This window comes from Haematobia irritans, chromosome 5 (genome assembly GCF_050003625.1).
Source record: "Haematobia irritans isolate KBUSLIRL chromosome 5, ASM5000362v1, whole genome shotgun sequence".
In the NCBI taxonomy this organism is placed as follows: domain Eukaryota; kingdom Metazoa; phylum Arthropoda; class Insecta; order Diptera; family Muscidae; genus Haematobia; species Haematobia irritans.
Window position 1 is genome coordinate 123,528,064 of NC_134401.1, and position 17,355 is coordinate 123,545,418.

The following is a 17,355-nucleotide window of genomic DNA, read 5'->3' on the forward strand; positions in this document are numbered from 1 at the left end:
AATTGTATGTGCTTAAGTCTAAATATTATTTAATTTAAGCCTAATTATTATTTAATTTGTGTATATTATAAAATTATTTATGTATGTTTATACTCGACTGCAATAAAAAAATAATATCTTAGCCTCGGGCACGTGGGCGCTGCAAACTATGCTATATAAATGTAACTTATAACGATAATTGTCTACTGGTGACTATAACAGCTACGTAGCTCAGTGGTAGTGTGTTGGCTTACAAACTGTATGGTCCTCGGTTCGATTCTCCGTCCAGGCAAAAGGTAAAATTTAAAAAAATTATAAAATTGAATAATTTCTTCAACATTATTTGTATTACAGAAAAAGGTGCCAAGAACTAAATAATTCCGTGAAAGTGAAAATTATGTTAGGGAATGAGCACAACATTCTTTGGGGAAAATTCTTCCAAGCATATAATATTTTTGGGCTCAAATGCTTCCAAACATATTATATGTTCACATAAAACAAACATATTAATGTTTCGGCAGTATCCAATAATATATGTGCTTCCTGCAAAATATGTTTGGAACATATGTTAGATAGGCGATTTTTTTTGATGGTGTAGAAATAAAATTTTGACAAAATTTTCTATAGAAATAAAATTTTGACAAAATTTTTTATAGAAAAAAAATTCTGATGAAATCTTCTATAGCAATAAAATGTTGACAAAATGTTTCTATAGAAATAAATATTCTATAGAAATAAAATATTGACACAATTTTCTATAGAAATAAAATTTTGACAAAATTTTCTACAGAAATAAAATTCTGATAAAATCTTCTATGGCAATAAAATGTTGACAAAATGTGTCTATAGAAATAAAATATTGACACAATTTTCTACAGAAATAAGATTTTGACAAAATATTTTATAGAAATAAAAATTTGACAAAATTTTCTATAGAAATAAAATTTTGACAAAATTTTCCGTAGAAATAAAATTTTGACATTATTGTCCATAGAAATAAAATAAATAAAATTTTCAATGGAAATAAAATTTAGACAAAATTTTCTATAGAAATAAAATTTTGACAAAATTTTCTATAGAAATAAAATTTTGACAAAATTTTCTACAGAAATAAGATTTTGACAAAATTTTCAATAGAAATAAAATTTTGGCAACATTTTCTATAGAAATAAAATTTTGACAAAATTTTTTATAGAAATAAAATTTTGACAAAATTTTCTATAGAAATAAAATTTTGACAAAATTTTATACAGAAATAAAATTTTGACAAAATTTGCTATAGAATTAAAATTTTGAGAAAATTTTCTATAGAAATAAAATTCTGACAAAATTTTATATAGAAATAAAATTTTGACAAAATTTTATATAGAAATAAAATTTTGACAAAATTTTCTATACAAATAAAATTTTGACAAAATTTTCTATACAAATAAAATGTTGTCAAAATTTTCTATAGAAATAAAATTTGGAGTAATTTTTGCTATATATAACTTTCAGTAGATTATAAAAATATGTTTTTTTTCGAAATTTTCAAGTTTGAAAAACCGCGGGAATTTTAGTTTCATGTTTGGTTTATATAGGGACAAAACCTTTTCATATGTCGACGAAAAGTCCCCTGACCCACAATTTCACATTTCTGCTAGCCTAACCCAGTAGTTTTCAAGCGGAAATTGAGTTTGTGCAAACAGGGTGATCAATATATTCTAACATTTATCCTGGTATTTGTCCATGGTAGGGAATGCAAAAGTATAATTTGCTTTCTCCTCTATGAATGTCTTTTTCCAACCGAAAATTTCTATCCAATTTATCTCATCGTTTACAAATGTTCGAGGAAATTCCATTATCAAAGTATTAAAGAAATTCTTTAATTTATATTCACAAAATATCATAGTTTCATCCATTGACTTTTCTTTTGAATTATTTTCAAATCCTTACTCAAATGACAAAAATTGAAAATCCTTTAAATAATACCTCCCAGATGGCCCCAAGAATTTTAGGTTAAAGCCCTTTTTTGTGTTTGGTTCTTATAAATCCTTAAGGGTAAACTATTCATATTTCATATTTTGACACATTTCAAACAGAAAACACAATGAATACAAATGTCATCAGTATGAGACACTTATGGGAGGTCTATGATACTCTCCAAGGATATTTTGATGCTAACAAACCCACAACAGATAGACCAACAACGGGTGGGAAAGGAAAATACACAAACGGAAGGATAGAATACAAAACTACATCAAAATAAAATGTTATATAAATTTCAATCATTTGTCATATAATTTTATTAAAATGTCATCTAGAGCATTTTCCTTTTGCTAAAATTTCAATGATTGAGATGATATGAGCCAAAAGGATTTTCTTCAACACTTGGCAATACTTAAATCTCCAGCTTCTTCCAAAAATTGGCCAACGAAGTAAGAAAATTCATTCAAATGCCCACTTCAAAATATGATTTCAAATGATGAGGTGGTGAGGGGATGGTTCAAATAGTGTTGGTCTGGAATGAGTAACCCTTTTCAACCGAACTTTTAACACTTTTATGAAGTAAAGCCAATTTCTATTATTATGTTGCTCACATAGAATGTGGTCTTTCAGAGGCTTTTCAAAATTTGGGTTGAATTGTTGTAGGATTATTACGAATACTAATGAATATTGAAGTTGGAAAATTACAACATAAAGGTTGAATATCTAAACATTTTCACAAAGTGTGAATATTTTTGGGTTTTATTGTTATTATCATTATTAGGGTTACACACTTGCCCTTAGAAACTTTTCCTGCCTCAATATGAATATACAATTAAGCATATTTATCCTTGGCACATCTGGTGTTATCCTAGATATGTATTTTAATGTTTGTTTATTTTCATTTGTGGTATTAAAAAAGATTCGTGGCAATGGTGCCTACATCAATTTGAGTTACAGGGTATCGGAAAATGGTTTTCTATCAACTGATTGTAATACTCTGAACTATATATAGACCCCTAAATGGGTTAATGACACGGTACACAGAACGAAAAAATTAACTTGCGATAATTTTTTTTCAAAGATTCAAAGTCCATAGTTGTAGGTGTTTTATAGAAAATATTTTCTAATTAGAACTTATAAAAAAAATCCACTTTTCAACAAAAATATCGTAGGCATTTTATCACTTACAAAAACAAAAAAGAAATTCACTATTCAACAATTAGTTCGTAATAGGTTTGTATGTTTAATATCGATAACAATAAATTCACAATTTGATAAAAATATCGTAAGCGATTTATCAACATTAAAAATCCTAATTTCGATAAAAATGTCGTAAGCATTTAATCAAGTATAATTAATGAATATATGTATCCGCCAGTTGATAAAAATATCGTCATCAATTTATCAATATTGTTAATAAAAATGTAGTTGAAATAAAAGACATTTTTACATAAAAGGAAAGTTTGTTCAACCAAAATAATAATCAACATAATTTTTAATTTTTCATAGAAATATTAAATAAATAACTACTCGAATTGTTGTCTTCATTGCATATATAATTTTTAACTCAAAACTCATTCCATCTCGAATTCAAATCGACGGCAGTTAATTGTTTTAACTCAAAATCGAATCCAATCTGTAAATAAAATTAGCTGCTATAATATATTTTATTTTTGTTTATCAGAAATATTTAAAAAGTTTATCAATAAAATCCTCGTACATTTGGCCGTTGATATCTCAAATTTTTCTATCAGAAATTATTTTCAAATATTAATGATAAAATACTCGTACATTTCGTCGTTGATATCCCAACATTTTTTATCAAATACAAAATCTATAAAGAAATTCAAATTATGAGTGCAAAACTTTATCAAATTTTTAAATATTTTTATCAAAATTTATCAATCCGTATTTTTTCTGTGTAGTGATATAACCTATCCCGATCCAAAACTTTTTTATAATAGTTTTTGTATTGGTTCCCCATTTTATATCCTTCTGCACTGCTGTTTCAAAATTCATATCTAAAAATAAATCCGAATCCACGACAATGTCCGTCCGTCCTTCTATTAAATTTCTTCAATATAATTATCCCGATTGGATTTAACAATATCCCTCCGTCTGTCCGTCCGACTTTCTATCAACTTTCTTTCAAATTTCCTCAATATCAAAACCCCGATTGGATCCGACGATTGGTTTCCATATACCCATCAGTCTTTCTATCATTGGGAAATTTCTTCAATATCAACCTTTCGATTGGATATAACAATGTCCATCCTATGTCGATCAGTCTTTTTATCATTTAAATTTTTCTAAATATTGGATTGGATTCAACTATGTTCGCCTGTCTGTCCATCAATCTTTCAAGCACTGGAAAATTTCCTAAATCTCAGTATGCCGATTGGATATAATACAATGGCCGACATCCGTTCGTCTGCCCGTTAGTCTTTCTATCATTGGCAAATTTCCTCAATATCACTATCCCGATTGGATTTAACGATGCCCGCCCGTCAGTCTTTCTATAATTGACAAATTTGCCGAACACCGATATGCCGATTGGATTTAACGATGTCCGCCAGTCTGCACGCAGAGAAGGAATATGAGCACCCCCACCAGGTTACAAGAGCAAAATGTTACTTTTTCACGGAAAACATGTAGCATGGTTGTCGAAACCATGTTAATTTCTCGGAGATTATGTATATGATTTCGGAAAGCATATTACGTTTGACGAGAAAAGAATATTTTTGCGACAAAAATGCTACATGGTCGCTGTGATAAAGTAACATGGTGCTCATGAAACATGTTTGAGGTGATCATATTCCTTCTCTGGGTGTGTCCATCATTTTTTTTATCATTGGTAAATCTTCTCAGTATCAATACGGCGATTGCATTTAACGATGTCCACCAAGCTTTCTGTCCTTAGAAAATTTCCTAAATATTCATATCCTGATTGGTTTTAACGATGTCCATCGTCAGTCTTTCAATAATTGAAAAATTTCCTAAACATAAATACCGCCAGTCTTTCTATTATGGCAAATTTCATCAATATCAATGTCCCGATTGTATTTAGTCGTTGATACATTTCCTCAATATCACGATCGGCTTTAACAAAATTTGTCAGTCAGCCTTTCTATCATTGACAGATTTTCTCTATATCAATAACCCAATTAGATTTAACGATGTCCGTCCGTCTGTCTGTCCATCAATCTTTCTACCCTTGGAATATTCCTTAAACATCAATATCCCAATTATATTTAAAGATGTCCTCCCAAGAGACTTTCTGCAGTTCGCAAAATTCCTCAATATCAATAACACGATCAGATTTAGAGATTTCCGTCCATCTTTCTATCATTGACAAATCATCTTAATCTCAGCAACCGGATTGGATTTAACGAAGTCCGACATCATTAGCAAATTTTCTCAATATCTCCATTAGAATTAACGTTTTTTGTCCGTCTGTCCATCAGACTTTCTATCATTGGCAAATTTCTTTAATATCAATGTCCCGATTGGATTTAACCAACCGTCCGTCCAACCGTCCGTCTATCAAACTTTCTATCGTTGATAAATTTCCTCAATATCCCCATTGGATTTAACGATGTTCGTCCGCCTTTTATTCTTTGGCAATTTTTTTAATATAAATAGCGGGATTGGATTTGACATAATCAGTCCGTAAATCGATCAGTTTTGTGGAGTGGATTTAACGATGTTCGTCCATCAGTGGCAACTCTCCTCGGTAGCAATACCCCTATTGGATTCAACGATGTTTGCCCGTCTCTCCATCAGTCTTCTAACTCAGACAAATTTCCTCAATAACCCGATTGAATTTAAGGATGCCAGTCGGTCGGTCCATCAGTGTTTCTATTTATACGCCTTTCAGACTATAAATTTATCCGGACGACAGTGCTCGTGTCGAACATATCGCACATATTGGCCACACTATAAGTTCAGTCCGAAGACATAATCGATACTGCTGCATGTTTATGGGATCGATAACACATTAACAGTTTTTTTAATCATCGCCGATAAATCGTATCGATTTGCCACACTGTAAGATTCTTTACAAAAACAGACATTCCGCCCGGAAAAACTTATAATCTGGAGACGCATTTAGACACACGCAGTACTTTTTTGTTACAATTTTTATACCCTCCACCATAGGATGGGGGTATATTAACTTTGTCATTCCGTTTGTAACACATCGAAATATTGCTCTAAGACCCCAAAAAGTATATATATATATTCAGGGTCGTGGTGAAATTCTGAGTCGATCTGAGCATGTCCGTCCGTCTGTTGAAATCACGCTAACTTCCGAACGAAACAAGCTATCGACTTGAAACTTGGCACAAGTAGTTGTTATTGATATAGGTCGGATGGTATTACAAATGGGCCATATCGGTCCACTTTTACGGATAGCCCCCATATAAACGGACCCCCAAATTTGGCTTGCGCGGACTCTAAGAGAAGTAAATTTCATCCGATCCGGCTGAAATTTGGTACATGATGTTAGTATATGGTCTCTAACAACCATGGCAAAATTGGTCCGCATTGGTCCATATAAACCGATCCCCCGATTTGGCTTTAGGAGCCTCTAAGAGAAGCAAATTTCATCCGATCCGGCTGAAATTTGGTAAATGGTGTTAGTATATGGTCTTTAACAATCATGCAAAAATTGGTCCACATCGGTCAATAATTATATATAGCCCCCATATAAACCGATCCCCCGATTTGGCTTGCGGAGCCTCTAAGAGAAGCAAATTTCATCCGATCCGGCTGAAATTTGGTACATGGTGTAGGTATATGGTCTCTAACAACCATGCAAAAATTGGTCCACATCGGTCCATAATTATATATATCCCTCACATAAACCTATCACCAGATTTGACCTCCGGAGCCTCTTGGAAGACCAACATTAATCTGATTCAGTTGAAATTTGGTACGTGGTGTTAATATATGGCCTCAAACATCAATGCCAAGATTGGTCGAAATCGGTCCATAATTATATATAGCCCCCATATAAACCGATCCCCAGATTTGACCTCCGGAGCCCCTTGGAAGAGCAAAATTCATCCGATTCGGTTGAAATTTGGTACGTGATGTTAGTATATGGTATCCAACAACCATGCAGGAATTGGTTAATATCAGCCCATAATTATATATAGCCCCCATATAAACCGATCCCCAGATTTGACCTCCCGTGCCTTTTGGAGAAGCTAAATTCATCCAAGCTGGTTGAAATTTGGTACGTGGTGGTAGTATATGATATTTAACAACCATGCCAAAAGTGGTCCATGTTAGTCCATAATCATATATAGCCCCCATATAAACCGATCCCGAGATTTGGTTTTGGAGCCTCTTGGAGGAGCAAATTTCATCCGAGTCAGTTGAAATTTGGTACATTGTGCTAGTATATGGCCGTATACAACCATGCCTAACTAGGTCCATATCGGTCTATCGTTATTTATAGTCCTCAGATAAATCGATCCCCAATCACACAAAAATTGGTCCATATCAAGTTCATAATTGTACATAGCCCCTATATAAGCGACCGCCATATTTCAATTCTGGCTCCCTACGTACCGTACGAAACTCCATATCGATTCGTAATTATTTTTAGACTTACCTACATATAATTGTCTAATAAATACCACGTATGGACTAACTCACAATTAAGAAAACGATTTAAGATACCAAAACCCAAGTAATTCGATTGTAGATGACAGTCTTTCGTAGAAGTTTCTACGCAATCTATGGTGGATGGTACATAAGATTCGGCCTGGCCGAACTTACGGCCATATATATTTGTTTTTTTTTTTTTTTGTTTTTTTTTTTTAATTTTTATAATTAAAATTGTAAAAAATGAATTTAGACACTTGCAACAAACGCTATCGCCTTCGTTGCAATTAAATACGAACTTTCTTGTACGAAACTCGGAAAAATTCTAACATTTTTTGATTATAATATTGTATATAACGATATAAATAAAATTGTCCTTATTACCATGTCATTAAATAACATTGTATTTGTAATGTCATCATTAAAAGGACAAATAGAAATGTGATTTATTTCGCTCAATATTCATTGTTTTTAAATCAATGAATAGTAGTAAAACACAATAATATAATAAAATAGATTATATTGTAACATGTTTGATGAATAGCTAACCATTTTAGAAAGATTCCTAAGCGGAACATATAAATCAATATACACCCGTGGCCATGTAAATAAAATTTTAATATCATATCGGTAAACTCCCTTACCTTATCTAGATTTTTTTTATATGTGGTATAAAGCTTTCTAAATTTCAGCACAAAGTATTCTTATACAGCGTCTGCAAAATATCCTAAGCACCCCTATTTCTATAGAGTTGGAATAAGATATCCAATACGTTTTACCTTCTTTATTTCTTTATATTCTTAATAGTTTATTTTTATGTCTCAATATGTCTCAAGAAAATCCCCTCTTACCCCAATTTGCTGAATCTCAATAAATGCCTGATTTGTTTTTTTTTTTTTTCTTTTATACACAGTATCCTTTGTCTATTTCCTTATGCTGAGAGAACATATGAATTAATTAACATTAAAAGACAATAGGGAGATATGTTTTGTTGCCAAAACAGAAGCTGCCACAATATCTTTATGATCGTTTAAAAGAGTATTAAAACTTTTAACTGGTTCCTACATGGAAAAAGTATCAGCAAGCCAGCCAACCAGCCAAATGTACTGTACGGAGCATAATAATAAAATTCTATAATAATTTTATCACTTTGCCCGAAAGATAATAATAACGTTTTCTCCATCTTCTTCTTCTTCATTTACTCTATGCCAGATTGTTGTTCGATCCAACACAATGGGATATTATTAAGACAAAACACTTTGTGACCTAATTTGCTAAAATGAAATCACGAAATAGAAAAATAGGAAAAAATAATAGGCGAAAGTGTCGACATAACAACAGTTTAAGTGCGGCTATGGGAACTTACAAAATAGCATATTAAGGAAATAAACTCTTAATGATAGACTCATATTTACTTATATGTCTGGATGACATAAGGAATTTATGTCACGCTCACTTAAAGACATTGGTAACTTTTGGGAAATATACAATAGAAGTATTGCGTTATAATTTCGTAGATTTTTGTTTTTCAACAAACGGGCTCGCATTATTCTAAGTTTTTGAAGAAAACTAATTGTTTAACAAAGGCGAAAAATTTTGATAGATTAGATTAGGTTATATAGGATGACGTCAATCCGTAGAAACGGAATTGGATCCCACTTAGGCCATGTTGATCCCTTGTGATTCTTCATAGTTGTTTTCTCTCCTCTTCATCAATCATATTCGCGTTACCAAACAAGTTCTCGGAATGAAATACCTAGCTTTCTAGGTATTTCATTCCGAAGCCTTGATAAAGATTACAGTCCCGTACATTGGTAATCTTCCGTTGCCTTCGGGTCAAGACGTCGTCCTGAAAACTGCTGCATCAACAGTCTATTTTATATGACTATCTTATCCCCAACTCTTCGCATTCCGTGCTTCCGAGCAAGTCCAGGTCACGGTTGCCACTCGACCCAAAAACAATCTACCACATTTTTAAGAAAATGTTACCAAAAAACTACCAACCAAAAAATATTATTTCAATAGAAAATCTTGTGAAAATTTCATTTCTATAGAAAATTTTGTTAAAATTTTATTTGTGTAGAAAATTTTGTCAAAATTTTATTTCTATAGAAAATTTTGTCAAAATTTTATTTCTATAGAAAATGTTGTCAAAATTTTATTTCTATAGAAAATTTTGTCAAAATTTTATTTCTATAGAAAATGATGGCAAAATTTTATTTCTATAGAAAATTTTGTCAAAATTGTATTTGTATAGAAAATGTTGTCAACATTTTATATGTACAGACAATTTTTGTCAAAATTTTATTTCAATAGAAAATTTTATTTCAATATAAAATTTTATTTCTGTAGAAAATTTTGTCACAATTTTATTTCTATAGAAAATTTTGTCAAAAATTTATTTCTATAGAAAATTTTGTCAAAATTTTATTTTTATAGAAAATGTTGTCAAAATTTTATTTCTATAGAAAATTTTGTCAAAACTTTAGTTTTATAGAAAATTTTGTCAAAATTTTATTTCTATAGAAAATGTTGTCAAAATTGTATTTCTTAGAAAATGTTGTCAAAATTTTATTTGTATAGAAAATTTTGTCAAAATGTTATTTGTATGGAAAATGTTGTCAACATTTATTTGTACAGAAAATTTTGTCAAAATTTTATTTGTATAGAAAATGTTGTCAACATTTTATTTGTACAGAAAATTTTGTAAAAATTTTATTTGTATAGAAATTTTTGTCAAAATTTTATTTGTGTAGAAAATTTTGTCAAAATTTTATTTGTATAGAAAATTTTCTCAAAATTGTATTTCTATAAAAAAAATTTGTCAAAATTTTATTTCAATTGAAAATTTTATTTCTGTAGAAAATTTTTTCAAAATTTTATTTCTATAGAAATTTTTGTCAAAATTTTATTTCTATAGAAAATGTTGTCAAAATTTTATTTATATAGAAAATTTTGTCAAAACTTTATTTCTAAAGAAAATGTTGTCAAAATTTTATTTCTTAGAAAATGTTGTAAAAATTTTATTTGTATACAAATTTTGTTAACTTTATTTCTATAGAAAATTTTGTCAAAATTTTATTTGTATAGAAAATTTTGTTAACATTTTATTTGTATAGAAAATTTTGTCAAAATTTTATTTGTATAGAAAATTTCTACAAAATTTTATGTGTACAGAAAATTTTGTAGAAATTTTATTTGTATAGAAAATTTTGTCAAAATTTGATTTCTATAGAAAATTTTGTCAAAATTTTATTTCTATGGAAGATATTGTCAAAATTTTATTTCTATAGAAGATATTGTCAAAATTTTATTTCTATAGAAAATTTTGTCAAAATGTTATATCTATAGAAAATTTTGTCAAAATTTTATTTCTATAGAAAATTTTGTCAACATATTTTTTCTATAAAAATTTTTGACAAAATTTTATTTCTATAGAAATTTTTGTCAAACTATTATTATTATAGAAAATTTTGTAAAAATTTTATTTATATAGAAAATTTTGTGAAAATTTTATTTGTATAGAAAAATTTGTTAAAATTTTATTTCTATACAAAATTTTGTCAAAAGTTTATTTCTATAGAAAATTTTGTCAAAATTTTATTTATATAAAAAATTTTGTCAAAATTTTATTTGTATAGAAAATTTTGTAAAAATTTTATTTATATAGAAAATTTTGTCACAATTTTATTTGTATAGAAAATTTTCTCACCATTTGATTTCTATAGAAAATTTTCTCAAAATTGTATTTCTATACAAAATTTTGTCAAAATTGTATTTCTCTAGAAAATGTTGTCAAAATTGTATTTCTATAAAAAAATGTTTGTCAAAATTTTATTTCAATAGAAAATTTTATTTCTGTAGATAATTTTGTCAAAATTTTATTTCTATAGTAACCTGTTTCTTCTACCGCAGAAAATGTTAGGAATCTTCCGTTGCCTTCGTGTCCAGCCGTCGCCCTGAAAAAAGCAGCATCCACAGTCCATTTTATATGACTCTCTAATCCCCAACTCTTCGCATTCGGTGTTTCCGAGCAAGTCCATGCCACGGTTGCCATTCGAGCCAAAAATAATCTACCAAATTTTTAAGAAAATGTTACCAAAAAAACTACCAAACAAAAAATATTATTTCAATAGAAAATTTTGTCAAAATTTCATTTCTACAAAAAATTTTGTCAAAATTTTATTTCTATAGAAAATTGTGTCAAAATTTTATTTCTATAGAAAATTTTGTCAAAATTTTATTTCTTAGAAAATTTTGTTAAAATTTTATTTATTATTAGAAGATATTGTCAAAATTTTATTTCTGTAGAAAATTTATGAAGTACCTCTGTTGCAAAATGTACCAAAACATCCACAATTTTTGGTAGAATGCTACCAACTGTGGCAACCGTGGTCCATGTTGTTCAGTCTCATGAGTATCACCTCAGCTGCTTTCGTGATATGCAGATCAAGTGGGCAGACTCCCATCAGACGTCCAGAGCTGCGGTGGCCGTTGTTCTCATTGCACCAGTCATATAAATAAGGGTCGTCCTGTTTATTCTGATTAATTTCTGTATATGATTCCGATGGTTCGTAATGTTACAATAGACGAGAGATTTTTGTTGCACTATTATTATTAAGTTATTGGAAAGAAAGTACCAGATACCAATATTCAAAATTTTAACTAGACATATGATTCATTGCTGACTAAGGCAAATTTTCATAGTCTTTTGTGTAGATCTGGCGAGGTGAGATGATTCAAATTGGGTCTTATATGTTAATTTCCTATGGAAATTATTCCTCCCAAATTGAACAATTTTTTCAACACCGCTGTGCATCATCTTCTCACATAACAGCTACCATCTTTCTTCAAAAGGTCCTTCAGATAGTCTTCTTTGAATTCTGCAGGTCAATTTATGATCTAAGCCACGCCTAAGACACCTTCTTTGTGCACACAACGTAAGACCCGATTGACTTCAGCTACTTTGTGACCTCGATGAAATGTTGATGTCGAAAATGATTTTTTTCCCCCTGGATTCTAATTTTTTTAAATTCTTCATATCGTCTCCCTAATATACCCCACTGTTATAGTTTACATTTTACCAATCGTAATTTTTTTTAAGAACTCAATTTACTATCATTGAGTGGTCGGTCGTATAGTCGATACTCTTGCTACATTGTTTCTATTGACATTTTGGATTTAGAACTTTTTTGTAACCTCTATATACTTTTTCATCATTCGTTTTTGTTTTCGTTCTTTTTTATTACAGGGAGGCAGCGCCGTTGATGGCAACGTTAAGAGCATTGTCAATAAACAATACAATACCCCAGTTGGCATTTACAGCGATGAATCTATTGCAGAAACACTCTCCGCTCAGGCTGAAGTTTTGGCTGGTGGTGTCCTTGGGTAAGTTTTTATAAACTCTTACACTTACTTTACAATTCCAGTTTTTTTTTTTTTGTTGTTTGATGCAATAAAACAAAATTGTATTATTTTCCTAGTTTCTCGTTTGGTATTGACTTTATTTAGAAAATTGTAGAAAACTTTTTAAACATTTTCGAGTGAAATAAAAAGATGGATTTTCTTTGGTGTTTTCTGCAAAGGTTTGGTTTAAAGTTGGGAAAGTGACAAATCTTGATATAATTTAAAAAGGCAACAAATGCTTTTTTTTTAAATCCACAACAAAATTCATGAAAGTGTTTAAAGTTGGGAGTGAAATGCTCACAATCTATCATTATCATTTCCCAATATTAATATCGTCCATCAGTCTTTATTTAATTGGAAAATTCCCTCTCATTATTGGATTTAACAGATGGATTGTCAAATTTTCGGAATATAAATATTCCGATTGGATTTAACGATGTCCGTCCGTGGTTCTATCATTGATAAATTTCCTCAATATCAATATTCCGATTGAATTTATCCATGTCCGTCCGTCTGTCCATCAGTCTTTCTATGATTGGCAAATTTCATCAATATCAATATCCGTCCCTCTGTCCATCAGTATTTCTATCATTGGAAATTTTCCTCAATATCCCGATTAGACTTAACGATGGCCGTCCGTCGTTCTATCATTGACAAACTTTCTTATTATTCCGATTGGATTTTCTGCTTCTCCAAGAGGCTCCGGAGATCAAATCTGGGGAACGGTTTATATGGGGGATATATATAATTATGGACCGATGTGGACCAATATCATGCACCAAATTTCAGCCGGATCGGATGAAATTTGCTTCTCTTAGAGGCTCCGGAGATCAAATCTTGGGATCGGTTTATATGGGGGCTATATATAAGTATGGACCGATTTGGACCACTTTTTGCATGGTTGTGAGAGACAATGTACAAACACCATGTACCAAATTTCAACCGGATCGGATGAATTTTGCTCTTCCAAGAGGCTTCGCAAGCCAAATCTGAGCGTCGGCTTATATGGGGGCTATACGTAACAGTGGACCGATATGGCCCATTTTCAATACCATCCGACCTACATCAATAACAACTACTTGTGCCAAGTTTCAAGTTGATAGCTTGTTTCGTTCGGAAGTTAGCGTGATTTCAACAGACGGACGGACGGACATGCTTAGATCGAATCAGAACTTCACCACGACCCAAAATATATGTACTTTATGGGGTCTTAGAGCAATATTTCGATGTGTTAAAAACGGAATGACAAAGTTAATATACCCCCCATCCTATGGTGGAGGGTATAAAAGGCCGATTAAATACGTATATAATTCAGTTTGACAAAATTTTCTATAAAAAAAAAATTTTGACAAAGTTTTCTATAGAAATCAAATTTTGACAAAATTTTCTATAGAAATAAAATTTTTACAAAATTTTCTATAGAAATAAAATTTTGAAAAAATGTTCTATAGAACTAAAATCTTGACAAAATTTTCTATAGAAATAAAATTTTGATAAAATTTTCGATAGAAATAAAAGTTTGACAATATTTACTATAGAAATAAAATTTGAGAAATTTTTCTATAGAAATAAAATTTTGACAAAATTTACTATAGAAATAGAATTGTAACAAAATTTTCTATAGAAATAAAATCTTAACAAAATTTTGTATAGTAATAAAATTTTGAAAAAATTTTCTATAGAAATAAAATTTTGAGAGAATTTTCTATAGAAATAAAATTTTCACAAAATTTTCTGTAGAAATAAAGTCTTAACAAAAAAGAATTTGGACAAAATTTTCTATAGAAATAAAATGTTGACAAAATTTTCTATAGAAATAAAATTTTGACAAAATTTTCTATAGAAATAAATTTTTGCCAAAATTTTCTACAGAAACCAAATTTTGACAAAATTTTCTATAGAATAAAAGATGGCACACTTTTTGATAAAATTTTCTAGCGAAATAAATTTTTGACAAAATTGTCTATAGAAAAAAAACTTTTGACAAAATTTGCTATATAAATAAAATTTTGACAAAATTTTATATAAAAATAAAATTTTGACAAAATTTTATATAAAAATAAAATTTTGACAAAATGTTTCTATAGAAGTCAAATTTTGACAAAATTTTCCGTAGAAATAAAATTTTGACAAAATTTTCTATAGAAATAAAATTTTTCCAAAATTTTTTATAAAAATACAATTTTGAAAAAATTTTCTATAGAAATTAAATCTTGACAAAATTTTCTATTGAGAAAATTTTCTATAGAAATAAAATTTTGACAAAATTTTCTATAGAAATAAAATTGTGACAAAATTTTTCTATAGAAATAAAATTTTGACTAAATTTTCTATAGAAATAAAATCTTGACAAAATTTTGTATAGTAATAAAATTTTGACAAAATTTTCTATAGAAATAAAATTTTGAGAAAATTTTCAATAGAAATAAAATTTTGACAAAATTTTCTATAGAAATAAAGTCTTGACAAAATTTTGTATAGTAATAAAGTTTTGACAAAATTTTCGATACTAGTAAAATTTTGAAAAAAATTGCTATAGAAATAAAATGTTGACAAAATTTTCTATAGAAATAAAATTTTGACAAAATTTTCTATAGAAATAAATTTTTGACAAAATTTTCTACAGAAAGTACATTTTGACAAAATTTTGTATAGAAATAAATTTTGACAAAATTTTCTACACAAATAAAATTTTGGTATATTATTTTTGGCTCCACTGGCAACCATGATTATGAACCGATATGGACCAATTTTTGTGTGATTGGGGATCGGCTATATATAACTATAGACCGATATGGACCAATTTTGACATGGTTATTAGCGGCCATATACTAATACCACGTTCCAAATTTCTACCGGATCGGGTGAATTTTGCTCTTCCAAGGGGCTCCGGAGGTCAAATCCGAGGATCGGTTTATATGGGGGCTGTATGTAATTATGGACCGATGTGGACTAATTTGTTCATGGTTGTTAGAGACCATATACTTACACCATGTACCAAATTTCAGCCGGATCGGATGTAATTTGCTTCTTTTAGTGGCTCCGCAAGCCAAATCTGGGGATCGGTTTATATGGGGGCTATATCTAAATATTTAATTTATTTATTTTCATATGCAACTAAGCCTTACAAAGGCCTTATACAGTTACTTAAATCAACATTTTAAATACTACTCAAAAAATAATTATAAACCGATGTGGACCAATTTATGCATGGGTACACAGAAAAAAATATCACCAAAATATTTCCAATTAAAAAGTTAATTGAAGTTGAAAATTTTTTCAATTAATAAATTAATTGATACAATTAACTTTTTAATCATAATAGAAACATTAAGTTAATTAAGTCAATGATTGAAATTTTTAAAATGTTTAATTAAAAAATTAATTGATACAATTACCTTTTTAATCAAATTCGGAAGACTAATTCAGTTAAAAAAAGTGCTGATTTGTTTTTACTTTTTTAATTAAAAATGTATTTCAAACAATCATTTGTTAATCCAAATAAAAACTCTAAGCCAATCTAACTAAGTAATTAAAAATAGTTACCCTTTTTAATTAATAAATTAATTGCGTTTTGCAATCAACATCAATTAAATTTTTAATTGAATCAATTAAAAAATTAATTGAATTTTGCTGAAAAAATCAATTAATTTTTTAATCAAGAATTTTTTCTATGCCCAATTAAAACTGTGATTGATACTATCATTTTCGTGATTGAAGACATTTCAATTAAAAAATTAATCGGATCAATTAATTTGGTGATTGAATCAGAGAAAAAATTTTTTGTGTGTACCATGTACCAAATTTCAACCGGATTGGATGATTTTTGCTCCTCCAAGAGGCTCCGCAAGGCAAATCTGAGCATCGGTTTATATGGGGGGTATACGTAAAAGTGGTCCGATATGGCCCATTTGCAATACCATTCGACCTACATCAATAACAAATACTTGTGCCAAGTTTCAAGGCAATAGCATGTTTCGTTCGGAAGTTAGCGTGATTTCAATAGACGGACGGACGGACATGCTTAGATCGACTCAGAATTTCACCACGACCTAAAATATATATTTTATATTTTTTCGATGTGTTACAAACGGTGGTGGTGGAGGGTATAAAAACTCGTACATTTCGCCTTTGATATGCCAACTTGTTTTATCAAATACAAAATCTATAACAAGTTCTAATTATCACTGCAAATCTTATTTATATTTTTATCAATATTTAGCAAGGCGTATTTTTTCCGAGAATGTTTTCATTTAAATTTCATTATATTTTATTTTATATATTTTTTAATAATTGGTTAACATTAATTAAATTTAACCTAAATTTTAATTCTCTCCTATTAAAGGTATTTTCGTTACATCACCAATTAATTAAATTTTGTCTGCTTTC

The 17,355-nt window shown here is 29.4% G+C and overlaps 1 protein-coding gene across 26 annotated transcripts in view; it reads left to right on the forward strand.

Annotated features, from left to right (window-relative positions):
• The window catches only part of Zasp52 (Z band alternatively spliced PDZ-motif protein 52), a 510,804-nt gene that overhangs the window by 374,973 nt on the left and 118,476 nt on the right, over positions 1–17,355 (forward strand). For all 26 annotated transcript variants that reach the window (XM_075313769.1, XM_075313771.1, XM_075313766.1 and 23 more), the window contains one exon: positions 12,812–12,948. In XM_075313769.1, coding sequence (XP_075169884.1) covers positions 12,812–12,948 — 137 coding nt within the window. The remainder of the gene's footprint in view (positions 1–12,811; positions 12,949–17,355) is intronic.